General features: G+C 38.2%; 1 protein-coding gene across 1 annotated transcript; it reads left to right on the forward strand.

Annotated features, from left to right (window-relative positions):
- The first annotated feature begins 630 nt into the window (after positions 1-630).
- On the forward strand, positions 631-24,283 carry LOC120467854 (myosin-7). The gene is made up of 60 exons (XM_089125678.1): positions 631-705; positions 785-990; positions 1,515-1,638; positions 1,721-1,857; positions 1,949-2,204; positions 2,295-2,537; positions 2,617-2,793; positions 2,884-3,029; positions 3,324-3,414; positions 3,492-3,881; positions 3,975-4,101; positions 4,188-4,306; positions 4,412-4,608; positions 4,764-4,947; positions 5,067-5,232; positions 5,312-5,436; positions 5,626-5,934; positions 6,029-6,232; positions 6,328-6,624; positions 6,719-6,823; positions 6,949-7,044; positions 7,135-7,272; positions 13,300-13,349; positions 13,479-13,710; positions 13,860-14,003; positions 14,090-14,246; positions 14,340-14,367; positions 14,453-14,582; positions 14,742-14,834; positions 14,929-14,992; positions 15,081-15,179; positions 15,276-15,379; positions 15,471-15,609; positions 15,698-15,816; positions 15,926-16,075; positions 16,167-16,337; positions 16,484-16,793; positions 16,935-17,008; positions 17,113-17,318; positions 17,728-17,851; positions 17,936-18,072; positions 18,159-18,414; positions 18,509-18,751; positions 18,842-19,018; positions 19,100-19,245; positions 19,332-19,422; positions 19,654-20,043; positions 20,143-20,269; positions 20,369-20,487; positions 21,526-21,722; positions 21,833-22,016; positions 22,111-22,276; positions 22,361-22,485; positions 22,572-22,880; positions 22,955-23,158; positions 23,258-23,554; positions 23,663-23,767; positions 23,853-23,948; positions 24,034-24,168; positions 24,263-24,283. Exons 2-60 carry the CDS (start codon positions 803-805, stop codon positions 24,281-24,283), a joined length of 9,738 nt encoding a protein of 3,245 aa, XP_088981804.1. The 5' UTR covers positions 631-705; positions 785-802.
- The last annotated feature ends 3,413 nt before the right edge of the window (positions 24,284-27,696 follow it).

The raw sequence follows: 27,696 nt of genomic DNA on the forward strand, positions 1-27,696 counted from the left end.
ATCAACTTCACTAATGAGAAGTTGCAGCAGTTCTTCAACCACCACATGTTTGTGCTGGAGCAAGAGGAATACAAGAAGGAGGGCATTGATTGGGTGTTTATTGACTTCGGCATGGACTTGGCAGCATGCATTGAGCTTATTGAGAAGGTGGGAGAATACTATATTAAAAAATTATACTGTGAGGGTAAAAATCAAATTTTTCAGTCTTAACTCACTCTGTCACTGTCATTATAGCCCATGGGTATCATGTCCATCCTTGAAGAGGAGTGCATGTTCCCCAAAGCCAGTGATGCTACATTTAAAGCTAAGCTTTATGACAACCATATGGGGAAAAATCCAAACTTCCAGAAGCCCAGGATTATCAAGGGAATACCAGAGGCTCATTTTGGCCTTGTTCACTATGCTGGTACTGTGGACTACAACATTTCAAACTGGCTGGTGAAGAACAAAGACCCGCTCAATGAGACGGTTGTAGGGTTTTTCCAGAAGTCAACTCTTAAGTTGTTGCCTGTTCTGTTTGCTAATTTTGCTACTGATGACTCAGGTAAATACACACTGACGTGACATGAAAGTATAATAAGCACTTTCTACTATTCAATAATAACAAAAATCATTTATTTCACAGCTGCGGACTCTGGAGGAAAGGCTGCCAAAGGTGCTAAAAAGAAGGGTTCTTCCTTCCAGACGGTGTCAGCCCTTCATAGGGTATGAAATATTAAAACACGGCTTTATCTCACAAGGTTTTATTGTATATTAATCTAAATACTCTGTGGCCTACCAACAGGAGAACTTGAACAAGCTGATGACCAACTTGAGGTCAACTCACCCTCACTTTGTGCGCTGCCTCATCCCCAATGAGACCAAGACTCCTGGGGCGATGGAGAATCCTCTGGTCATGCACCAGCTGCGCTGTAACGGTGTGCTGGAGGGCATCAGGATCTGCAGGAAGGGATTCCCCAACAGGATCCTGTATGGAGATTTCAAACAACGGTTAGTATGAAGGCAAGGCAAGGCAAGTTTATTTATATAGGACATCTCATACAATGGTAATTCAAAGTGCTTTACATAGAAAAGAAATTAAAATAATCAGAAACTATAACGCCTGAATCACTAAATTCGGGGCTCCCCTGTTTAAATGGAAGAGTCAAAGAACTTCGGTTCGTGAGACACACTAATAGCAGCTCCCTGCTCCCTAGTGACCCTCCTACCCATCAATAGGGTGGAGTATTCTAACACCTTCCGCCTCTGATGGCTTCCAGTGTACCTCTCCAACCCCTTAATGGAGTGGAGTTTTCACATAGTTATCGCATAATGAGCCTTCCATTCAGTTGTGTCACTGGGAATGTGAGGACTTACTTTGTATGTATACAAATTGTATAGTATCCCAAGTAAACATTTCTAGTAACTATGCAGTTAACACTTAAGAAGAACTTAACATGGGTTGTTTCAACTCTCTGTTTGCACAATTAAGAAACATAAAACAATAGTTAAAGTGTGTTGAATTTTTTTGGTAGATACCGCATCCTAAATCCTGCTGCTATCCCTGAGGGACAGTTCATTGATAACAAGAAGGGTGCAGAAAAACTTCTGGGCTCTCTGGACATCGATCACGAACAGTACAAGTTAGGGCATACTAAGGTATTATTAGATTAATATAAAATTTTTCCAAAGCCACTTTTCCACTGTCATCCTTTTTGACCCAAAATTCTTTACTATTCAGGTCTTTTTTAAGGCTGGTCTTCTGGGTGGTCTTGAAGAGATGCGAGATGACCGTCTTGCACTTATTATAACTGGAATTCAGTCCATGGCTCGTGGTTTTCTATCAAGAGAGGAGTTCCAGAAAATTGTGGAAAGAAGGTTTGATTTTAGCTCTTTAATCTTTGACATTTAAATGACTCCAAGTGACATTTAAAATAAAAGACTGAACATTATTATTTAAAATCTACAGAGATTCTCTGCTGGTGATCCAGTGGAACGTACGTGCTTTCATGGGTGTCAAGAATTGGCCCTGGATGAAGCTCTACTTTAAGATCAAGCCTCTGTTGAAAAGTGCAGAGTCCGAGAAAGAAATGGCCAACATGAAGGAGGAATTCACCAAGTTGAAGGAGGCTTTTGCCAAATCTGAAGCCCGCAGAAAGGAGCTTGAGGAAAAGATGGTTTCTCTTATCCAAGAGAAGAATGACCTGCAGCTATTAGCACAGTCTGTAAGTTCACATGGGACTACTCACTCTGGACTTTTCACATTTCAAACAAATCAGAAAACAAAACAAGTTATCATTTTTTTATGTTGATAGGAGCAAGATAATCTTACAGATGCTGAGGAGAGATGTGAGGGTCTGATCAAGAGCAAGATCCAGCTTGAGGCCAAAGTCAAAGAAATGACTGAGAGACTGGAGGATGAAGATGAAATGAATGCTGAGCTGACTGCAAAGAAACGAAAGCTGGAGGATGAATGCTCTGAGCTCAAGAAGGACATTGATGATCTTGAGCTCACTCTGGCCAAAGTGGAGAAAGAGAAACATGCCACTGAGAACAAGGTCAGTTTTCAGCGCTGAACCTGTTAGTGATGTTAGAATTGTATGTTGTGTCTGTTGATGCAATAACACATTTCTACAGGTTAAAAACCTGACAGAAGAGATGGCAGCTTTGGATGAAATCATCGCTAAGCTGACCAAGGAGAAGAAAGCTCTTCAGGAGGCCCATCAGCAAACGCTGGATGACCTCCAGAGTGAGGAAGACAAAGTCAACACACTCACCAAAGCCAAAACCAAACTTGAGCAACAAGTGGATGATGTAAGAACCAGAAACCTAACACTAGAATTAAAATGAGAAGCTATTTAATTAATTGCAAAATTATTTTTATATTCTTTGGATGAAATTTAGCTTGAAGGTTCTCTGGAACAAGAAAAGAAAATCCGCATGGATCTTGAGAGAGCTAAAAGAAAGCTTGAGGGGGACTTGAAGTTGACTCAAGAGAATGTGATGGATTTGGAAAATGATAAGCAGCAGACGGAGGAGCGGCTAAAGAAGTAATATATATATGTTTAATATATGTTTAAAAAAATTCAATTTTAATATTAAAATGTTAATATTATTAAATGGGCCTGAGCTAATAACAAACTAACAATGAAAAGTTTATTTTTTATTAATTATTGCTCACAAAGTTTAATAAATACTGTAACAAATGTAATGTTCATTGTTAGTTAATGGTGTTCAATTCATAATCTAACGTTAGCTAATGGAATCCTTTAGTAAAGTGTTACCTGATATTTTAATTAAATTATGCATGTATTCATTCATGTGTAATCCTGTTTACTTGGCAGAAAAGACTTTGAAATAAGCCAGCTCAATAGCAAGATTGAAGATGGACAAGCTTTGGAGTCCCAACTCCAGAAAAAACTGAAAGAGTTGCAGGTAAGCTTTATATATATCTTAATAAGATAGATAAGTTAGGAATTTTAACCTTAATTTTGAATTTACTCCATTTCTAGGCCAGAATTGAAGAGCTTGAGGAAGAGCTGGAGGCTGAGAGAGCAGCTCGTGCTAAAGTTGAGAAACAGAGAGCTGATTTGTCCAGAGAACTGGAGGACATCAGTGAGAGGTTGGAGGAGGCTGGTGGAGCCACTACTGCCCAGATTGAGATGAACAAGAAACGTGAAGCTGAGTTCCAGAAACTGCGCAGAGACCTTGAAGAGGCCACTCTGCAACATGAGGCGACTGCGGCTACACTGAGAAAGAAACATGCAGACAGTGTGGCTGATCTGGGGGAGCAGATTGACAACCTCCAGAGAGTGAAGCAGAAGCTGGAGAAAGAGAAGAGTGAAGTCAGACTGGAACTGGACGATGTGGTCTCCAACATGGAGCAGCTTGCAAAGGCAAAGGTGAGCAAGAGAAATTAGAGTGAGTCTATAATGTGTGTTGTCAGTTGTCAGTTGTCAATCAACTATATATAATCAATATCATTTATCCTCAAGACAAACTTGGAGAAAATGTGCAGGACTCTGGAAGACCAGATGAGTGAGTACAGAACCAAGGCTGAGGAAGGTCAGCGCACAATCAATGATTTCACCATGCAAAAAGCCAAGCTGCAAACTGAGAATGGTAAGAACACAAAATATTTTTAAGTTTCCAACTGTACCATAAAGATAATTTGGAAAAAGTAAATATTTTTTAATATTGTATTTTAGGTGAACTTGCCAGACAATTTGAGGAGAAAGACTCCCTGGTGACTCAGTTAACGAGAGGCAAACAATCCAACACTCAACAAATTGAAGACCTCAAGAGACAGCTCGAAGAAGAAGTCAAGGTTTTTAAAATCCCATTCAATGTCTAAAATGTTTGCTAAAGACAAAAATCATTATTGTAATAAAGAACTGGTCGCAAATATTTGTTTGTTATTGTTTGTCTTCAGGCTAAGAATGCCCTGGCCCATGCAGTTCAGTCTGCTCGTCATGATGCTGATCTGCTGAGGGAGCAATATGAGGAGGAGCAAGAAGCCAAGGCTGAGCTACAGCGTGGTATGTCCAAGGCAAACTCTGAAGTGGCTCAGTGGAGAACCAAGTATGAAACTGATGCCATCCAGAGGACTGAGGAGCTGGAGGAAGCAAAGTAAGAAATAAACAACATTTAAAATTTTGTCTTTAGTGAATAAACAATTTTTCTAAAATTGATGCTATAGTTTGTGGCCTATAAAACGCATTTAAATACATTTTAATTAATGATGCTTCTGATGTTCACCATATTTTGTAATTTGATTACTACAGGAAAAAGCTGACTCAGCGTCTGCAAGATGCAGAAGAAGCTGTGGAAGCTGTCAATGCTAAATGCTCCTCTCTAGAGAAGACCAAGCACAGGCTGCAGAATGAGATTGAAGATCTCATGGTGGATGTGGAGAGATCCAATGCTGCTGCTGCTGCTCTGGACAAGAAGCAAAGAAACTTTGATAAAGTAAGGAGAGAAAGTGTCATTTTACGATTAGCTGGAAAAATTAGCCATATATTTACAAAACAAAATATCCCAAATTGTACTGCTCTCAATGACCAATTGGGCCTGTTAAATTTAACCAGGTCCTGGCTGAGTGGAAGCAGAAGTATGAGGAGTCCCAAACGGAACTGGAAAGTGCCCAAAAAGAAGCTAGATCTCTGAGCACTGAACTCTTTAAATTGAAAAACTCGTATGAGGAGTCATTGGACCACCTGGAGAGCATGAAGAGAGAAAACAAGAATCTCCAAGGTAAGAGTGGTTTTACAACTCCAAACCATTACTTTAATTGCTTGTATTTATGAGATCGTACATTATTTCTATTGCCCAGAGGAAATTTCTGACCTCACTGAGCAACTTGGTGAGAGTGGGAAGAATATTCATGAGCTGGAGAAACTACGAAAACAACTGGAGCAGGAGAAACAAGAGATACAAACTGCTCTCGAAGAGGCTGAGGTAAAATAACAACCATTTCCCCCAAAGTTCTTATTCATATGACAACTCTTTGATTTAAATCAAGCTTTTGTTTAAAGCAATTGATCATTCCAGATTATTTTAAAGGAGGTCAACTCCCACCCCAAAACACAGGGCGAAACAAAAACTTCAAATCTCAATTATAACAAACACCCATTTTACTCTTCATAGGGTTCCCTTGAACATGAGGAAGGCAAGATACTTAGAGCTCAGCTTGAGTTCAATCAGGTCAAAGCTGATATTGAACGTAAGCTGACGGAGAAAGATGAAGAGATGGAGCAGGCCAAGAGGAACCAGCAGAGAATGGTGGATACCCTGCAAAGCTCACTGGAATCAGAGACTCGCAGCAGGAATGAAGCTCTCAGACTGAAGAAGAAGATGGAGGGAGACCTCAATGAGATGGAGATTCAGCTCAGCCAGGCTAACAGACAGGCATCAGAAGCCCAGAAGCAACTCAAGGGTCTTCATGGACATCTCAAAGTATGACAAATCTTCAAATCAAGATTTTATGATGCTTTGGTTAGATCCAACATAGTTCTTCAGTCTTTTCATTTGTAAAATTTGTACTTTACAGGATGCCCAACTGCAACTAGATGACGCTCTTCGTAGTAATGATGATCTCAAAGAGAACATCGCCATTGTGGAGAGACGCAACAATCTGCAGCAGGCTGAACTGGATGAGCTGAGATCCATGGTGGAACAAACTGAGAGAGGAAGGAAACTGGCTGAGCAGGAACTGCTGGATGTCAGTGAGAGAGTTCAGCTCCTGCATTCTCAGGTATGACACATCTGTACTAATACTATGCAAAATAAACCCTCTTAGTAAACCATATTATAAAAGACTATATGAATGTAAATATTGTTCATGTTCAGAACACCAGCCTGCTGAATCAAAAGAAGAAGCTGGAGGGGGATAATACTCAGCTTCAGACTGAGGTTGAGGAGGCAGTGCAGGAGAACAGGAATGCCGAGGAAAAAGCCAAGAAGGCCATCACTGATGCTGCCATGATGGCAGAAGAGCTGAAGAAGGAGCAGGACACCAGTGCTCATCTGGAGCGCATGAAGAAGAACATGGACCAGACCATCAAGGACCTGCAGCACCGTCTGGATGAGGCTGAGCAGATCGCCATGAAGGGAGGCAAGAAGCAGGTCCAGAAACTGGAGGCCAGGGTAAGTTTTTAGAAACAAGTATTCAGTTGTTTCTGTAAAATTGCTCATTCTAAAAAAATGTATTTGTATAGTAAAATTGTTACACAACTGTTAGGTGAGAGAACTGGAAAGCGAGGTGGAGATAGAACAGAGAAAGGCCAGTGACTCCATCAAGGGGATTCGTAAATATGAGAGACGTATCAAGGAGCTCACCTACCAGGTAGGAAAAATGTTGCCTAATAAAGATTTTGCCCCTGATTGATTAACATTCATGTTATTTGTTGAAAATACATAAAGTGCTTTCTTACAATATATTGCACTAAAAACATGTTTTGCTTTGCATAGACTGAGGAAGACCGAAAGAATCTGGCTCGCCTGCAGGATCTGGTGGACAAACTCCAGCTGAAGGTCAAGTCCTACAAGAGATCTGCTGAGGTGGCGGTGAGTATTTCCCCCACTGGTGCCATCAAATGATACGACTTCTGTAGTAATTGTATCTTTTTCACAAATGCTGTTGTGTGTAATCTTTAGGAAGAACAATCCAATGCCAATCTGGGCAAGTTCCGTAAGATACAGCATGAGCTGGATGAGGCAGAGGAGAGGGCGGATATTGCTGAATCTCAGGTCAACAAGCTGAGAGCCAAGACTCGTGATACTGGATCCAATAAAGTAAGAGTAGGCACTTAAAACAAGTGATTTTGGTCACACACTCTAAAAAACTCAAGTAAATAGTAACAGTAGATCAGCACTTTTTAGTGACTTTAGGATATGATAGCAAGTAGTTTCAACAACTACACTTAATGAAATGCATTTTGATATTTAAGTGTGTATTCAAAAATAAAATACCATCAAAATTGATTAGCGGTGTAGTTTAGTTTTGAACAGGATCAGCTTACATTTAATTTGTTTTTCCTTTTCTTTCCAACAGAAGGGGGCTGATGAAGAGTGAAAATAATAGATGGGTCTCTCCAAACATTGATTGCTGTGACAATCTCTTCTGTAGCTCTGTAGAATAAACCAAACATGAAAATGAATACCTCGTCCTCTTTTGCCTTTTTTTAAAAACAATGTAGACATTGCAATATCCCAACATGATCCTGAACATAACAGTAAGTCAGTTGCCTGAATGTATGTGCCACAGACTAGTCTAGTGTAAGATCTAATTCAAACTAATATTCTTAAATTGTCATTTTAAGTAGGGTCAACCATACCAAGAAACAAGGTGTTTATACGGTATGGAATATTTTTTCTCCCCCCAATTTTGTCACTAATGAAACACAATAATAAATAATTTTATGAGAAGGCTTATATTAACCTAGATCTATATATTTCTAATATATTTTTAGCTATTTTATTAAAAAGTTTTCGAATGTAAAATCAACAACAATGTCAATTTTAACAATATTTCAAGTGTAATCTTTCTTTGTAAAAGGCTTAAATTTTATCATACTGATTTCAAGTTAAGGATTCATTAGTGAGAGAAATTTAGTATCGGTGAGAACGAGCCAAAAGCTCACTCCCATACACTCGCATTTATTAATCTAAATCAACTGATATGGTAGTAAAAGGTCGGAAACCAAATCCATGTTTCACGTGCCACATTTGGAAAAATAAATCCCTGAAATACCGCTTGGTGTGAATTGTGCTCAAGAAACATTGCCTTCTTCAAAGTTACTCAGATTTAATCTTATTAGCTTGACAAACTATACATCATTAAAATATATAAGACTTAAGTTTCAGTATTTGACTACTATTTTATTCTGAGAAACTTATAGTGACAGTTAAGTATTAATTTGTGTCAGGAGTTATGTAATGAAAAAATGAGTCGATTCCTTTAATATGAATTTAAAAAAAAAACTGTTGTAAACTTATTTTGAAGTTGTAAGCTGGTCTATGTTCAAAAGCATAAACATGCAAGTATGCAGGCAGTGCCGGCCCTACCCTAAGAAATATAAAACATGGCCACCAGGGGGCCCTATACCAGATGTTCAGACAGTAATAAGTGGTAATAATAAGTTTGATATAGTTTCTCGTGCCAGTCGTGTGAGTTGTTTAAAAATGAAGAGGAGGTGGCACTTTCAATCTAGGGGAGAGAAAAGGAAAATAAGGGGGAAAAGTGAGCAAGATACGGGTAAGTGATACATTTTTAAAAGATATTGTTAAAATGGCGGTTTGCTGCATCATTTTTTATTCGGCATTCACGAGCATGTTGTAAAAGACTTGTATAGCCTACATATGCACATAATTTGTAACAGGTAAGAAAGATCTACAAATGATAGTTAACACATTTATAAATGATAAATGTTTACAATTTAGATCAGTGCATGCAGAAAGCTTATGATTTATTCATGCATTTACACATAATCTATAGCAGGTGTTGAACACTGTAGTTTGTACTGCAATGTTAAGTGCTGACTAGGGAGGGTAAAGACAGCTGTCTTCCCTGACACACATGAAGTCCTTAACCCCTGTGCACCTGCATGTGAGCTTAGGTGGAAGGTAAAACAGGTTCACATTATGGCACACTCTCCAACCAGAACACAAGTCTGTGCTGATGAGTGAAAGGATTTAACATAACCCACTAGAATCATTTGACTAGAAGTCATGCTTTTGAACACAGACCAGCTTACAACTTCACAAATCACAATATATCAATAAATTATATACTAATGATTTACTAATGGTTTGTTTATTGAGATAACAATACTAAAACAATTTGGTAAAGTAGCCTATACAGTAATAACGTAGCTACAAATTATTAACAAACTATAGTTTATATATTTTAGTCTCTACTTTGTTAATATTTTAATAGGCTATGTACATAGTGAGCTCTCCATTCATTGTCACTATGATTAACACCATTATTATTGTTTAATTAGCTTGTAGTAAAGGAATTGTTAATTAAGAATAAAAAGTTCTCACTTTGGATTAGTTCATGAAAAATGTCATTCATTGTGCCATTAAAATGTTTACAAATACATTAAATACACACACACACACACACACACATTGGCATATGTGGTAAGCAAACATACATATACTGTATATAAGTATGAATAAAATAAAAACTAATAGTTTGCAAATTATTTGTAAGTACTTTATTGCTGAATACTTATTATACATACAGTCATTATCTTAATAAAAATGGTTAATCATAAACAAATGATTAGTTCAAAACTAACCATATACTAATGATCTGTTTGATTATTTCATGATTTACAATTCAATACAATTTAGGACAGCTCACAACATTTGTAAATTGTTGTACGTATTAATGGTCACATATTAATCTTTCATCTGGATAATATCCGAATACATCAGTGTAAAATAAATTCAGTTCAGATACTATAATGATAAAGATTTTGATTGTACATTAAAAACATACTTTACATTTTCAATAACTTTTCCTATATTACAGCAATATTTTTCATATTACAGAAAGTAACTAGGAATTTAAATATTTAAAGACTACATTTCTTAATGCAAACATTATTCTTTTTTAGTGTGACAATATGTATGTGTAATATATATGTGACAATATGTAAATGAAATTACAGATATTTAGTAATGATTAATTTATGCAATTTTACTACTTCAATGGTTCTCACATAATATGAACATGTGGTTGTTTTAGTTGAGTATTTATGAAACAGTTTCATTCAGTATTTATGAAATATGAAACTTAAAACATTTTCCCTGTCTATTAAAACACTGAGCAACTAAACAACAAAAAGAAAAAGCATTGCTTAGCATTACCTTCATCTTTGCTTCAGATATGTGTTGGATCTTCTCCAGCAGGGAGCACAGGGTTTATGTGTGGCTGAGTGGGGGCAGAAAAACCAGGGTCAAGAGAGTTAGGAAAAAAGAAACATTTGTAGATCAGAGGTCAAAAGTCATGCCAATTTTCCTAATTGTGAAGAACAATGAAAATCAGATAGATAGATAGATCGATCATGGAAATATTAATACCTGTTTTCTCTGATTCTCTGTCTCCATGATCCCGCTGGCTCGAACAAGGGATAAGGGACAAATGACGAGCAACTCAATCAAAGGAGCAAAAGCATCACGTGACGTGCATTGGACACTTGTCCAAGTAAATCAAACAGACCCCCCTTAGTCTCCATTAATAGCCTGCTCAATGGTCATGAAGTACAATGGGTCAAGTTATTGACCCGTTGGTGATCTGAGACGACAAAGGGCCTAAACAGCTGAGAATGAACCGCCTCCGTCTCAGGGAAGAGTGGATAGGAATGTTCCACCTCGTCATAGCAAGAGATGGACCTGGCAGCTAAAGGGAAAGAGTCAGGATGTGACGGTTCTCCAGATCTCCCGTTAATCCAGTGTGAAGGATTTAATTAGGCCCTCATGCTAAACACTAAAGTCATGTAAGCAACATGCCCTAAATAATTTCTCTTAAAAAAAAAAAAACTCAAAACCTTGAAAAAACATCTGCTTGACCCAACATTGAGATGCTAACCAGAAATAATCATCCCCCCCAAAGTCCTAGTGATGAATGGGTCCAACTGGCTTTATGATGTTAAGACCTTCAAGACTTGTTAATAAGAAAAACAAACAGTCGGGATAACCTTATACATCCCTAAATATTGGTATACAAATATTTATTGATTATTAGGATGTATGATTGTATGTTATCTGATTTATGCGCAGTTGTTTGCCATATTTTTTATGTACACAAGTTGGAAACAGCAGTTTATGCAAGTTAAGAACATTTAATTTTAGCTGGATGACATAAAACCAAAATCAAGATATGGCTTAGTGCAATTATGAAATCACAAATGCTGTGATTTAATTGTTCTCACACACAAGCAGCTGATTTTATTTGTGTTACCGGTGTAATTATACAGTTGTAATACAAAAAAAAAAAAGAATATTATTTGTAATTTTTAAATTGTTAAATATATTTATTGTTTTGTTTTTATTCACTAATTTTTACATTTTTATTTAGTAATAATTATTATATAATAATTATTATATATAATATATATATAATTAATAATTATTATTATATATAATATATAAATAATTATATATATATATATAATTATTATATCATCTACAAACAAGCACAGCAAACCTTTTTTATCGTATTTTACAATTTGGCAATTTTATCAGAAAAGTCGCAATTGGATTTTTTTCCCAAATCGTGCCACCTTATTTAATCTTATTTATTTTCCCTTTACTTTAGTTTCATTTATTAATGGTTAAATATTTGCATTATGTCTGCCACGTTTATATAATTTATAATAAGTAGGTTTGCAAGTCAGGAAACCTTGTGGATAATAAAATAAAATAAAAAGGTTTAAAACAATACTCTGCTGTGACCTTCAAAGCCTAGAGTGACAATCGGGTCAAGTGAACACTATAGAAGGGTGCTATGAATGTGATATTTTAGGATCCTGACAACTGACTAAAACAACAGGAGAGTATATAATTCATAAGTATGCATGTTCCAACATCATTAGATACTGATGATGTTGAAAGGATCACATGTTGATCTTAATCCTTACATTAAAAGATCCCAAGGTTCCTAATAAAAGATGCAGTACTTCACACCACAACATTTGCAGCACTGAGAACAGCTGCTGCAGTCCTCACACGGCAGAGGCCCACGTATACAGCTGTCCTCAGCAGTGACTGTAAAGAAGCTGAGAAAAATGCAGTATGGTTATCTTTGTACTCAAGGATAGAGGAAAAACAATGGGATGTCAACAAGAAGAGCAAGAGGTTGAGGTCCAACCGTACAGACCGTGACAATCGAGCAGAAGACCATCTGTTGACTGTCTATCACAGTCTATAGACAGACCTGAGATATTTGTCACATCTTCTTTTTTTGCCTCCAGCTAATATGGCTACTGTCTAAAGCAATGACATTAAAACCTCTACAATGTGTGCATAAGTTAAACCTGATATCTCACAAAAAGTGTGCAGACTATACGTTGACAAAAGGGTGATTTGCCTTGAGCGGACAGTGGTACTTTAGAAAAATGGAATTGATTAACGTCTTATGTAAGAGAATAAAGTCCCAAAGTAGTAACTGAACAAACTTTAAAATCTGAGTCAATGCATTAAGCTTTAATATTAATTGGATGAATTGCATGTCAGCTCTTTGCAAAGTTTGTCTTTCTGAGAAAAAAAAAAGATAAAAAAAAAACAATGGTGAGGCTGAGCAAGACAATACGAATTCTCATGACATACCATGACAGATTCACGTTTCCAAAATAGCCAACTGTTGTTCTTGTTGACCTGAGACAACGTTGTAAAAGGAGTTCCAGATTAGGATGGTGTTGAAGAATCTTTTAGGCAGCATGGGTGTTCTTTTGTCCTTCCTTCCAGAAGACTATTGTTACATCACACCATATATGTCAACTACCGTAGCACACCCTGTGCCATCCAATCATTTGAAGGTTTATTTAGCGGGACAAGGGTGGGGCATCCATGACAAACCACCATTTTGGGATCAGTGACTCCCTTTAAAAAGGTAGCATCAACTCAGGATTGACACAACACACAGGACACCCCAAGGTAAGAACCAAAGAAACTGCATATAAAAAGACCACAAACACTTCTTCCAAGTTAATTCCATTACAAGTTTCGGTGTAGGGATTTTTTCTGATCAGTAACGAGCAAAATCACATCAGTGATCTCAAACGCTAATGACTCTTGTTTTGTCCTCAGCGTAACACCAGCTCTGCAGTTTTAGGGTACAGAGTTTGGACAAACACAAGGTGAGAAGTTTTGCATCTACCTGAAAAATATGTCTACAGTCCTGAAATGCATTGTAACTGGGATGCCGATTACATGTCACACTTGTTGTGAGTGCTTCAATGCAGTTTTTGTCAAAGAAGGACATTATAATTATTAGGCTTTACACTTCTAGAATTCAAAATGTCTGACGCCGTAATGGCAGAGTTCGGGTCAGCTGCTTCGTTCTTACGAAAGTCAGAGAAGGAGCGTCTGGAGGCCCAAACTCGCCCCTTCGACATGAAGAAGGAATGCTTTGTGCCCGACCCTGAGGTTGAGTACGTCAAAGCCTCCATCACCAGTAGAGACGGTGACAAAGTCACTGTTGACACTGAATTTGGAAAGGTAAGGGTGCCTTGGTTATCAATTAGCTTTTCCAAGGCTTCAGTTTATTGTAATAATACAATTTATATAAAAGTAGCAACATGGAACACAAGATATTATCAATCATATAAAGCTATTAAAAACATTAATTCATTTTCTCTGTTAAACAGACAATTACTGTGAAGGACGTCGATGTTCACCCCCAGAATCCGCCAAAGTACGATAAAATTGAGGACATGGCGATGTTCACCTTCCTGCACGAGCCCGCTGTGCTGTTTAACCTCAAAGAGCGTTACGCAGCCTGGATGATCTACGTGAGTGATGAATACTGAGTATTAATGAATTTATTGCCAGTAAATGTATGTACAACTGTACTGAACCTATCGCTCTGACATTACAGACCTATTCAGGGCTGTTCTGTGTCACTGTCAACCCATACAAATGGCTGCCAGTGTACGATGCCTCTGTGGTCAAAGCCTACAGAGGCAAGAAAAGGACTGAAGCTCCTCCTCACATCTTCTCCATTTCTGACAATGCATACCAGTACATGCTGTCAGGTCAGAACTGTATTTCACATCTATTCAACTAAACAAAATTTAAAAAATGTATTATTATATAAAACTTTTTTCTTTGTGAATTTCACCCAACAGACAGAGAGAACCAGTCTGTCCTGATCACGTAAGTCATCTCAGCCTAATATCTGTACGATTAAATTGGCTTAACTTGTTTAAATGATGAAAATGTTTATCCTTTAAATCCACAGTGGAGAATCTGGTGCTGGAAAGACTGTGAACACCAAGAGAGTAATCCAGTATTTTGCCAGCATTGCCGCTGTATCTGGGAAAAAGGATGCAGCTTCTGAGAAGAAGGTGAATATAGCCACAAAACTACCTGTATTGAAATATCTGTAACTACCTGTACTAAAATATGAATATAAATTAATTTAAAATTCCATTTTGTACAAAAAAAATCACAAGACAAAGAGATATTGTAGGTAGCCTGCATGTGTTGTTCATTTGAGAATTTGTGATAATATTATTATGTTATAATAGGGTACTCTGGAGGATCAAATCATCCAGGCCAATCCTGCCCTGGAGGCCTTTGGCAATGCCAAGACCATCAGAAATGACAATTCCTCCAGATTTGTAAGTACCCCCTTTATAATGAATGCATTGTGTCCAAATACTGAATTTAATTAACATTAATCATTATGTGATTTTATTCTTCTAACCAAAACAGGGTAAATTCATCCGAATTCACTTTGGTGTGAGTGGAAAATTGTCTTCCGCCGATATTGAGACTTGTGAGTATGCTTCGTTTAATTCAGACTATGATTGAACAACTATATACATGTAACACAGCAATAATTGTATGAATGTTTCATAATTAAGATCTGCTGGAGAAGTCTCGTGTCACTTATCAGCTCAAGGCTGAGAGAGACTACCACATCTTCTATCAGATTCTGTCCCAGAAGAAACCAGAACTCCTGGGCAAGTTTTGATGTGAAATTAGATATAAATATTTCAATGCATACCAAACGTGTCTGTCTACATACTATATCTAACTGTGATGCCCACTCATTACAGAGATGCTGCTCATTACAAACAACCCGTACGACTACTCTTACATCTCCCAAGGAGAAACACAAGTGGCCTCTATTGATGATGCTGAAGAGCTTATTGCCACTGATGTAAGTGACCTATTCCTATACAAGAACCACAAAATGTATAAGAAAGAGTGGAGGGATTTTATTGCTTCGTCTTGCTATTTTTAAACTACAGGAAGCCTTCGATGTTCTGGGCTTCACTGCAGATGAAAAGTCTGGCATCTACAAGCTGACTGGTGCCGTCATGCACTACGGCAACATGAAGTTCAAGCAGAAGCAAAGAGAGGAACAGGCCGAGGCTGATGGGACTGAAGGCGAGTGATATTAATTATTACCACACTGCCACTGGTGAATTTTTGAAAAGTACTTCTAAATTTAAAACAAACTTTCTTTCTTCACAAGATGCTGACAAAGTTGCATATCTGATGGGCCTGAACTCTGCTGATCTCATCAAGGGTTTGTGCCACCCAAGAGTCAAAGTAGGAAATGAGTGGGTCACCAAGGGACAGAGTGTCCAGCAGGTGAAGAAACTTCTTATCATTATTTTTTTTTTTAGCTTTGCAATCATATTACAGAATAAAAAAATACTGTAGTATGAATCCCTTTTTAATGTACATTTACTCTTTTCAGGTGTACTACTCTATTGGTGCTCTGGCAAAGTCAGTGTATGAGAAGATGTTCCTCTGGATGGTTGTGAGAATCAACCAATCCCTGGACACCAAACAGCCTCGCCAGTACTTCATTGGTGTGCTGGACATCGCTGGATTTGAGATCTTTGATGTAAGCTGATGTTATTATTATTCAAGAACAAATTCAACAAGAAGTGCATCCTGTTTGACCATTGTGATTATACGTTATATTCCACCTGCAGTTCAACACCTTTGAGCAGCTGTGCATCAACTTCACTAATGAGAAGTTGCAGCAGTTCTTCAACCACCACATGTTTGTGCTGGAGCAAGAGGAATACAAGAAGGAGGGCATTGATTGGGAGTTTATTGACTTTGGCATGGACTTGGCAGCATGCATTGAGCTTATTGAAAAGGTAAGTTTATGTGCAGAAATATTATAAAAACGTATTATGTGTACTTTCTTTTAAATACTGCTGCATTTTTGTGTGTTCTGTGTGTGTGTTTTTTTTTTTTTTTTTTCCTTTTTCATATTATTTATACTACATTTTGTTGTCTGCAGCCCATGGGTATCATGTCCATCCTTGAAGAGGAGTGCATGTTCCCCAAAGCCAGTGATGCTACATTTAAAGCTAAGCTTTATGACAACCACTTGGGGAAAAATCCTGCTTTCCAAAAGCCCAGGATTGTCAAGGGTAAACCAGAGGCTCATTTTGCCCTCGGTCACTATGCTGGTACTGTGGACTACAACATTTCAAACTGGCTGGTGAAGAACAAAGACCCTCTCAATGAGACTGTGGTCGGACTTTTCCAAAAGTCTACCGTGAAGCTGTTAGCTGTGCTGTTTGCTGGATATGCAGGGGCTGAATCATGTGTGTATAGATCTTCAGTATATATAATGTAGTATATATATATATATATATATACACTGTATTTTGTTTTGGATGAAAACTATGATTTATCAGAATGATATAAGCTAAAACAATTTCTTTTACATTTCCAATTGGTTTTAGCCTCAGACTCCAAGGGAGGTAAAGGTGCTAAAAAGAAGGGTTCTTCTTTCCAAACTGTGTCAGCCCTCCATAGGGTAAGGAATATTACAACAAATTAACAACAAAAAAAAATGTGTTCACAACAAAAATATACAAAATTGCTTACCTTACAACGTTATGGTTTGTTTTTTGATCATAGGAGAACTTGAACAAGCTGATGACCAACTTGAGGTCAACTCACCCTCACTTTGTGCGCTGCCTCATCCCCAATGAGACCAAGACTCCTGGGGCGATGGAGAATCCTCTGGTCATGCACCAGCTGCGCTGTAACGGTGTGCTGGAGGGCATCAGGATCTGCAGGAAGGGATTCCCCAACAGGATCCTGTATGGAGATTTCAAACAACGGTTAGTATGAAACCAAATGGCTTTAATGTCTTATTCTAAATTATTGCAAGTTGCATCATTTCAACTGAATAATTGACCATGATGATGATAAATTGAAATACAAAAACTACCGTAACCACACTGACTGACGACCGCCCTCAATACCAGCCTACTCTGCACTGAACCGAGGGGGCGAGGCTCCTTGTCGTGACGTTAAATGGCGTGAAGTTGAAAAAAAGAAGAAGCTGTTTTTACGAGCAGTCCAAGAAACGCTCTCTTTATCTACTAAATTAGTGCCCATATACTGTTTTAAATACTGCATTAATTGTTCATATGGTATTTTTATACAAGGTTATTTATTTTAGGTTTTTTTATACCTGCAATATGCTCTTTAAAATAATTGTTAATGTGTGTGGGGTTTTTTTGGTAGATATCGCATCCTTAATCCTGCTGCTATCCCTGAGGGACAGTTCATTGATAACAAGAAGGGTGCAGAAAAACTTCTGGGCTCCCTGGACATTGACCACACCCAGTACAAGTTAGGACATACTAAGGTATTATTATATTAACATAAATATTTTCCAAGGCCACTTTTCCATTGTCACTCTTTTTTGACGCAAAAATTCTTTACTATTCAGGTATTTTTTAAGGCTGGTCTTCTGGGAACTCTTGAAGAGATGCGAGATGACCGTCTTGCACTTATTATAACTGGAATTCAGTCCAGGGCTCGTGGTTTTCTTTCAAGAATTGAGTTCCAGAAAATTGTGGAAAGAAGGTTAGATTTGGGCTTTTCAATCTTTGAACATATTCTACAAGTTACATTTATAAAGCAATCCTGAATATTCTTTTTAATATCCACAGAGATTCTCTGCTGGTGATCCAGTGGAACGTACGTGCTTTCATGGGTGTCAAGAATTGGCCCTGGATGAAGCTCTACTTCAAGATCAAGCCTCTGTTGAAAAGTGCAGAGACTGAGAAAGAAATGGCCAACATGAAGGAGGAATTCACCAAGTTGAAGGAGGCTTTTGCCAAATCTGAAGCCCGCAGAAAGGAGCTTGAGGAAAAGATGGTTTCTCTTATCCAAGAGAAGAACGACCTGCAGCTTTCAGTGCAGTCTGTAAGTCCATATGGAAATATAATTGCTTTTCATTTTATTCAAAAGTCAAACAAATATGAATTATTCATAAATTATTTTTTTATCACTTTGATAGGAGCAAGATAATCTTGTAGATGCTGAGGAGAGATGTGAGGGTCTGATCAAGAGCAAGATCCAGCTTGAGGCCAAAGTCAAGGAGCTGACTGAGAGACTGGAGGATGAAGAGGAGATGAATGCAGAGTTGGTTGCAAAGAAACGAAAGCTGGAGGATGAATGCTCTGAGCTCAAGAAGGACATTGATGATCTTGAGCTCACTCTGGCCAAAGTGGAGAAAGAGAAACATGCCACTGAGAACAAGGTTGGCTGTAATGCCTCTTATAGCTTTTTCAGCATTGTACATAAATGATGTGTTTGGAGTGTTTATTGATCCAATGGCCTTTTTGCTTAGGTTAAAAACCTCACTGAGGAAATGACAGCACTGGATGAAATCATCGCTAAGCTGACCAAGGAGAAGAAAGCTCTTCAGGAGGCCCATCAGCAAACACTGGATGACCTCCAGAGTGAGGAAGACAAAGTCAACACACTCACCAAAGCCAAAGCCAAGCTGGAGCAACAAGTAGATGATGTGAGTAAAATAAAATCTCATATTGCCAAAAATTATATGTTTTGTAAAATAATGTAAATTAATTCTTATTTATATAAAAAGCTTGAGGGATCCTTGGAGCAAGAAAAGAAACTGCGCATGGACCTTGAGAGGGCGAAAAGAAAGCTAGAGGGTGATTTAAAATTGACCCAGGAGAGCATTATGGACTTGGAAAATGATAAACAGCAAATGGAGGAGAAGCTAAAGAAGTAAGAACATATCAAACATTTTATTCTGCTAAAACAAAAACAGTATGAAATGAAATCTAATCAAACTTTCTAATATTACCTTAAAGGAAGGACTTTGAAATTGGCCAGCTCAACAGCAAAATTGAGGATGAACAAGCTCTTGGTGCCCAGCTCCAGAAGAAACTGAAGGAGCTGCAGGTATGTTTTGACCAAAGTTAACTGTATAAATTTATACAGTTAAATGTTAAATAATAATTTAAATTTAGTATATTTCATATTAGGCCTGCTGCAATGCCGGTGTTTCACTTTGATTTTTTATAATATCAAAATAATTTAGTTTAGTTAGAGAACAGACTACCATTAAAAACTGAATTTCCTCACATCACATCCTTACTTCATATCAAGATTTCAATTTACTCACATTTCTAGGCCCGAATTGAAGAGCTTGAGGAAGAGCTGGAGGCTGAGAGAGCTGCTCGTGCTAAAGTTGAGAAACAGAGAGCTGATCTGTCCAGAGAACTGGAGGAGATCAGTGAGAGGTTGGAGGAGGCTGGTGGAGCCACTGCTGCCCAGATTGAGATGAATAAGAAACGTGAAGCTGAGTTCCAGAAACTGCGCAGAGACCTTGAAGAGTCCACTCTGCATCATGAGTCCACTGCGGCTACACTGAGGAAGAAACATGCTGACAGTGTGGCTGATCTGGGGGAGCAGATTGACAACCTCCAGAGAGTGAAGCAGAAGCTGGAGAAAGAGAAGAGTGAACTGAAGTTAGAGCTTGATGATGTGGTCTCCAACATGGAACAAGTTGTCAAGTCAAAGGTTTGTGGCCAAACAGAAATGTATGTCACTAAGACGGATTATGGGAAACTATCATTTAAAATCAATATAATATACTTATTCAATATATTTTTACATTAGAGCAACCTGGAGAAAATGTGCAGAACTCTGGAAGACCAGATGAGTGAGTACAGAACCAAGGCTGAGGAAGGTCAGCGCACAATCAATGATTTCACCATGCAAAAAGCCAAGCTGCAAACTGAGAATGGTAAGGTCACAAAATAAAGCAATTTTTACTGAATAAGTTTTAGCTTTGAAATGAAAATGTGCCATAACTTCAAATTACACTTTTTCCCTGGCATTTCAGGTGAACTCGCCAGACAGCTTGAGGAGAAAGACTCCCTGGTGTCTCAGTTAACCAGAGGCAAGCAGTCCTACACTCAGCAAATTGAAGACCTCAAGAGACAGCTCGAAGAAGAAGTCAAGGTTTGATTTGTGATCCATTAAGTTTTTCTAGAAGTTGAATCTTTTTTGTTACACAATAGGGCATTTCAGAATGTTTGTAAACAATAGGCACCGCGATACTTCCGGGTGGCAGAACGCGAGCGGCTTCTATTGACTAACTGAAGAGATCCAGCCGGCAACTGAACAGTTACATAGTTAAAATCATTGTTGTTGATCAAAGTTGAAACGATGGCGAAAACATGCTGTGTTTGGGGTTGCGCCACCAGATATACAGCAAAAGGTGTGGTTTTTTTATCGATTTCCTTCAGAAAAATGTAAATCTAACCTGTGGGTGAGGAGGTTAAAGCGAGTGGACGTCGTCAAAAGTGCATGTCGTCTTCTAATTATGAGCCTGAGCCCGATTTATACCCAACCATTTTTAATACTTGGTTCGTTTTATAACTGACGTTCTCAACTAACTTAGATAATTTCTATTACTTTCTATGTTACTTTCTTTTGAGCGGTGAGGAGTAAATGCTTCTGATTGGCCATTGCGTTCAATAAATCAACACATTTGTCTGCTACATCGCTCATCGCTGCAGTCATGTTATAAAAAGAAACTCTGCCATGTAAATCATTTCTATTTTGTTTTAGTTGTTCTTGTTGCTTTTCTGCAACAGATTAATAGAAATGTATTAGTTTTTATTCATTTTATTCATAGATATTTCTAGTTTGCGGGAGTCCCGCGAATCGTTTTATTCTCCCGCAATCCGCACACAGAGTGAATGCATTACCGCTCGCACTCGGCCATCAGATCTAGTCCCGCACCGCGTTGGGAGTGCACGTCTCTAGATCAAAGAATCTAAGCTCTAATGATCATGTTAACTATGTCTGAATTTCCACTACGTCTGTTTTTGAATCAACTGTTGAAATGTAAATTAGGCTACTGCCTCCAAGCAATTTACTAGTGTTGCCATAGGGACGCTTCGGCTTTTGCCACCCGGAAGAACGTCTATTATTGTTGTGACGTCATGGTGAATTGTCGTGAACTGAACTGAACTGACTATTTTTCTCTTTCAGGCTAAGAATGCCCTGGCCCATGCAGTTCAATCTTCTCGTCATGATGCTGATCTGCTGAGGGAGCAATATGAGGAGGAGCAAGAAGCCAAGGCTGAGCTACAGCGTAGTCTGTCCAAGGCAAACACTGAAGTGGCTCAGTGGAGAACCAAGTATGAAACTGATGCCATCCAGAGGACTGAGGAGCTGGAGGATGCTAAGTAAGAAGCAGGGAATATACTAATTTGTTTTCAGATGTTTGTTCACAAATTCCTCTTTGTATTTTATTATTTAAAATCCGTCATTAAAATCTCCCTGCTGACACAATTAGAAAGAAATTGGCCCAACGTCTGCAAGATGCAGAAGAAGCTGTGGAAGCTGTCAATGCTAAATGCTCCTCTCTGGAGAAGACCAAGCACAGGCTGCAGAATGAGATTGAAGATCTCATGGTGGATGTGGAGAGATCCAATGCTGCTGCTGCTGCTCTGGACAAGAAGCAAAGAAACTTTGACAAGGTAATAAGCAGATTTAATATCTGAATATGTACTTTAGCCTTTTTAGGTAATTTTTATCAGTAATTAATTAAGCATCTTAATAATGCCTTATCAGGTTTTGGCTGAGTGGAAGCAGAAGTATGAGGAGTCTCAGACTGAACTAGAAAGTGCCCAGAAGGAGTCTAGATCTCAGAGCACTGAACTCTTTAAATTGAAGAACTCATATGAAGAAGTCCTGGATCAACTTGAGACCATGAAGAGAGAGAACAAGAACCTTCAAGGTAACTATATTTTAGTTACATGCAGAGTTAAAAGATGTTATATTCAGCATATTATCCGTTAACAGTAATTTTTCTGTTTAAAAGAGGAAATTTCTGACCTCACTGAGCAACTTGGAGAGACAGGAAAAAGCATCCATGAGTTGGAGAAAATTAGGAAGCAGCTGGAGCAGGAAAAAGCAGAAATTCAGACAGCCTTGGAGGAAGCTGAGGTAACCCCAAATAAGCATTTACTTTTTGTTCACATAAAGGTGATTTTTGACTAAAGACTTTGACAAAATTTCATCCACATTAAAAGGGCTCGCTTGAACATGAGGAAGGAAAGATTTTGAGAGCTCAACTGGAGTTTAATCAAGTAAAAGCTGATATTGAACGTAAGCTGACGGAGAAAGATGAAGAGATGGAGCAGGCCAAGAGGAACCAGCAGAGAGTGGTGGATACCCTGCAAAGCTCACTGGAATCAGAGACTCGCAGCAGGAATGAAGCTCTCAGACTGAAGAAGAAGATGGAGGGAGACCTCAATGAGATGGAGATTCAGCTCAGCCAGGCTAACAGACAGGCATCAGAAGCCCAGAAGCAACTCAAGGGTCTTCATGGACATCTCAAAGTATGACAAATCTTCAAATCAAGATTTTATGATGCTTAGGTGAAATTCAACATTGTAAAATTTGTACTTTACAGGATGCCCAACTGCAACTAGATGACGCTCTTCGTGGTAATGATGATTTTAAAGAGAACATCGCCATTGTGGAGAGACGCAACAATCTGCTGCAGGCTGAACTGGATGAGCTGAGATCCATGGTGGAACAAACTGAGAGAGGAAGGAAACTGGCTGAGCAGGAACTGCTGGATGTCAGTGAGAGAGTTCAGCTCCTGCATTCTCAGGTATGACACATCTGCATTAGACAAATAAAACCTTTAAACCCATTCTTAATATCAATATCAACTAGAGACTACATTAATGTCAACATTGTCCATGTTTAGAACACCAGCCTGCTGAATCAGAAGAAGAAGCTGGAGGGGGATAATACTCAGCTTCAGACTGAGGTTGAGGAGGCAGTGCAGGAGTGCAGGAATGCAGAGGAAAAAGCCAAGAAGGCCATCACTGATGCTGCCATGATGGCAGAAGAGCTGAAGAAGGAGCAGGACACCAGTGCTCACCTGGAGCGCATGAAGAAGAACATGGACCAGACCATCAAGGACCTGCAGCACCGTCTGGATGAGGCTGAGCAGATCGCCATGAAGGGAGGCAAGAAGCAGGTCCAGAAACTGGAAGCCAGGGTAAGTTTCTTAATGCATTTTCTAGTCATACATTTTGCAAAGACAATTATTCATGAAACATTTGTGTTCAGAGTTTGGTCAATCTATAATCATTTTCTGTTTCGGTAGGTGAGGGATTTGGAAAATGAGGTGGAGCTTGAACAGAGAAAGGCGAGCGAATCTGTGAAAGGAGTCCGTAAATATGAGAGACGCATCAAGGAGCTCACCTACCAGGTCACTTTCTTTGACATACAAATAAATGTATTTTTATTCATACCATAACTCGTAACAGTGAAGTCACTTTGTATCTTGTTTGCAGACTGAGGAGGACCGTAAGAATCTGGCTCGCCTGCAGGATCTGGTGGACAAACTCCAGCTGAAGGTCAAGTCCTACAAGAGATCTGCTGAGGAAGCTGTAAGTAAATGATGTCACTCAAATACTGAAGTATTGCTTTTCTCTGTATTATTTCTAACAGTGTGTTTTGTCATTGTGTTTTTAGGAGGAACAGGCCAATGCTAATCTGGGCAAGTTCCGTAAGATACAGCATGAGCTGGATGAGGCAGAGGAGAGGGCGGATATTGCTGAATCTCAGGTCAACAAACTTAGAGCCAAAAGTCGTGATTCAGGTTCCAAGGTAAAATAATTTTATCCAATTAAATATCGGAATTTAGTACAACATAGATTGCAATGACGCTTACATTGTTTGTTTTTTTTTCTGTGTATAACAGAAAGGACATGATGAAGAGTAACCCTTCACTATAATTCTGCGTGCTGTGAAGCCATGGTTCTGATGTAGCATTAAAAACCGCAGTTATGAATTCTTGTGTCTGTGGCTTTCCTTCTCATTCCTGTTCCATCATTTAGTCTCATCATGTAAATGCAGGGCAAAAGGGGCTTTAAAGGTGTGGTGTAAAAAAGTTATAAATATTGAGGTACTACGAGTTAGCTTATTAAGTAATAAATGACAGGCATACTTCTTTATTATAATTTGGGTCAGAAAGACAAATTATAATAAAGAAGTATTCCAGTCATTTATTAATGTTAAAGGTGCCATCTGTCAAAAAAAAAAATCAAATCATACTCCATATTTCATACCAGATGGGGGCAGAATACCTCCAGAAAGTGAGTTGTGCCAGGGCGTCTTCAAACACAAGCGAGCACTGTTTTGCTCTCTCTCCCTTGCGCATATTAATCAAACTGATGAACTGATCATCTCTACTAGCTAATGGTAAAAGAACCCAAACACTGCTGAAAGATACAGTGTGCTACAACTTACCAAAATGTATTCCTCATGCATAATATCGACCAATCATTTTTTGAACTCTTCCCTTAAAGGGTTAGTTCACCCAAAATTCTTTCAGTATTCACTCACCCTCATGTTGTTCCAAACCTCTATGTATTTATTTGTTCTGCTGAACACAAAGGAATATATTTGGAAGAATGTTTTAATCAAACAGATCTCATTCCTCATTGACTACCATAGTAGGAAAAAATACATACTATGGTAGTCAATGGAACAACATGAGGGTGAGTAAATACTGACAGAATTTTTATTTTTGGGTGAACTAACCCTTTAACTGAAATGTAGTAGGGGGCTGTACTTTCCACACGATTGACATCAGGTTCAAGTACACCCACAATGAGCATCAAACAGAAATAACCCAGCGCGCACAGCTCTTAAAGGGGCCACACCTTATTTCCACTCGTTATCTACAACAGTATAAGCACTCCACAGCGACTCTAGGGGTCGCTGTTTGACAAAAATAGAATTCCTACATAGTGTACATTTAATGATAAGCACATTTAAAAAAAATATATTTGTGTTACACTTTTAAGTTAGTAATTGGTGTTAAAAATGCGCAAAATAAAAAAAAAAAGGGGGGGGGGGGGGACCAACCACCAATAACACTTGGCTGTGTCAGGTCACAAACAGACTAGGGGAGCTTGGTTTGGAGGTGCCTGTTGTGGTCCCCCGGTGGAAAAACTCAATGTAGCCCAGAAGTATAACGATGGGGGTTGGCTGTCACTGAAGGTGGTGGAGGGGAATCGTGTTATTGAATCGAGGGGAAACATCTGTGTCTGGGGGGCCTGTTGGTTGCGCTCACTGGCAGTTCTGGGTCAGCCCTCTGACCCAGAGTTTAGAGCAGATGTGCAATAAAAATAAAATTAAATGTATTCTTATTGTCATATTGCTATTGTCACTACTGTTGTAGATTGCTATAGCCTATATTACTATTATTGTCATGAATATTATCATTATAAATACTATCATTGATACTGCCACCACTAACACTAATACAGATACATATATATATATATATATATGTATATATTTCTTTGTGTTTGTCAAAGTCTCTATCATATCCTCTACAACTATTCAGATACTACCGAATTGCATCACAGAAAGGATCTCGTGTGCCTACATATACCACTTTGTCGATAACTGTGTGGGGCTGTTGTGAGTTTTTCTGTTCTCTGTTGTTTTTTTTTGTTTGTTTTTTTTTTGTTTTTTGTTTCCCCTTTCCTACTTCTGTATTGTAGATGTGTCTCACTGAATCTTACCTGGTATGTGTTACTGTTTTGTTAACCTGCAATAAAAAAAAAAAAAAAATGCGCAAAATGAGCTGGTGTGTTACATGTTGTGTGTTGCAGAGAGTTTATCATGGGCCGTTCTGGACACTTTTTAGTCCCAGTCCGCCCCTGACGTAGCTGCTTCATCTAAAACTACAAAAACAGAGAATTATTTGTGATTATTTGTGAAGACTCCTGTTCAGGAGGGCATGAAATTTCTCTAGTATTTCTTTCTTTTTGCTGTATCGAAAACGTACCGAACCGTGACACCACTGTGTCCTATCGAACCGAACCTTGATTTTTGTGAATCCTTACACCCCTACATTTGTTGATCACTTCAAAGTTTGCCTTGATTGTTCTGTTTAAACTTTGACATTGCACAAAATTTGAAACATTTTAAGTTTCTTTAACACTTACTTTGTTTATCTTAATATTGGACATAAAGAATTAGACATTTGTTTTTTAGACTGCTGAAACTAATATAATTTGTTGTTTGCCTTGTATTAAAAAAAGAGGTTAGAAAAAATGTCAATAATTGTCACCGAACGATAAGCAACATTATATTGTGATAACCTTTTTAGCTATATATTCCACAGCCCTAGAAAGGGATAGTCGCAAGGGAGAACATTTTCACGTCTAAAAAAGAATGGTTAGCACATTTAATTGTAAGGTAACTACCTGGACAGCTTTGCTGAATTAATGTTCAGTGTTTGTCATGTGACAACACTGTACAATAGAGTATGATACAGTATGTACTGGGCAGTAAACAGTAAGTTAGTGCTCCATTTCGAACACAGCCTGTGATTCAAACCAAGAGTGTTTTCTGAATCACTTTAACAGACAAAAATAACCTGTTCAACAGGGTCTCTTCACAAATCGGACATCAACACTGGCCGATGGCACAAGATGACATTGGCACCTGACGAATAAACCAACATAAACGTCTAATGTTGATGACTAGATGTTAAATTTTGTCGAACATTTTTTTATCGTTTGTAGCTTACCTTTTTTCTTACCTTTGTAAATCGTGATGTGTCCTAAATGAGCTCAGGAGACGCGTTTCCTCATTTACTTTGACATTTGTGGATTTTCCTCAAGTGAAAATAGCCTGTGATAAATATATTTGTTTAACAAATATTTTGTAGACAGTATATTCTGAGGTTAGGCCTAAATGTGTAACGTTAACGTCATACTAGTCAAATCACGGGTCAGTTCAAGTAAAATTCACGTCTTTATGGCGATCAAATCACCATGAGTACATTATGTCACCTCATCAATAGCACTGTTAGCTAACGTTACATTATACAACATAATTAAGCACTTTAACCGCTTAATTTAGTTCTAAGCAATGAGATATGGTGTAAATACATACCGTGGCCACGTCTGACATTTTGTCTGTAGGCCTAAGCTGTTTGCATCTCCTGAATAAAAAAAACGAGCAGTTCAAATTTTAAAATGTACAAATATGAACATCTATGTTCGATTTAATTGAATATCAACGCAAGCTATGTACTTTAAGAACTATAAAAGTATTTTATCGTCAAATATCATCTTTAAGAAACCTGAGGAGAAAATTCAGTGACGGTTGTAA

Source organism: Pimephales promelas, chromosome 22, assembly GCF_988280905.1.
Source record: "Pimephales promelas chromosome 22, fPimPro1.hap1.1, whole genome shotgun sequence".
Taxonomy (NCBI): Eukaryota; Metazoa; Chordata; class Actinopteri; order Cypriniformes; family Leuciscidae; genus Pimephales; species Pimephales promelas.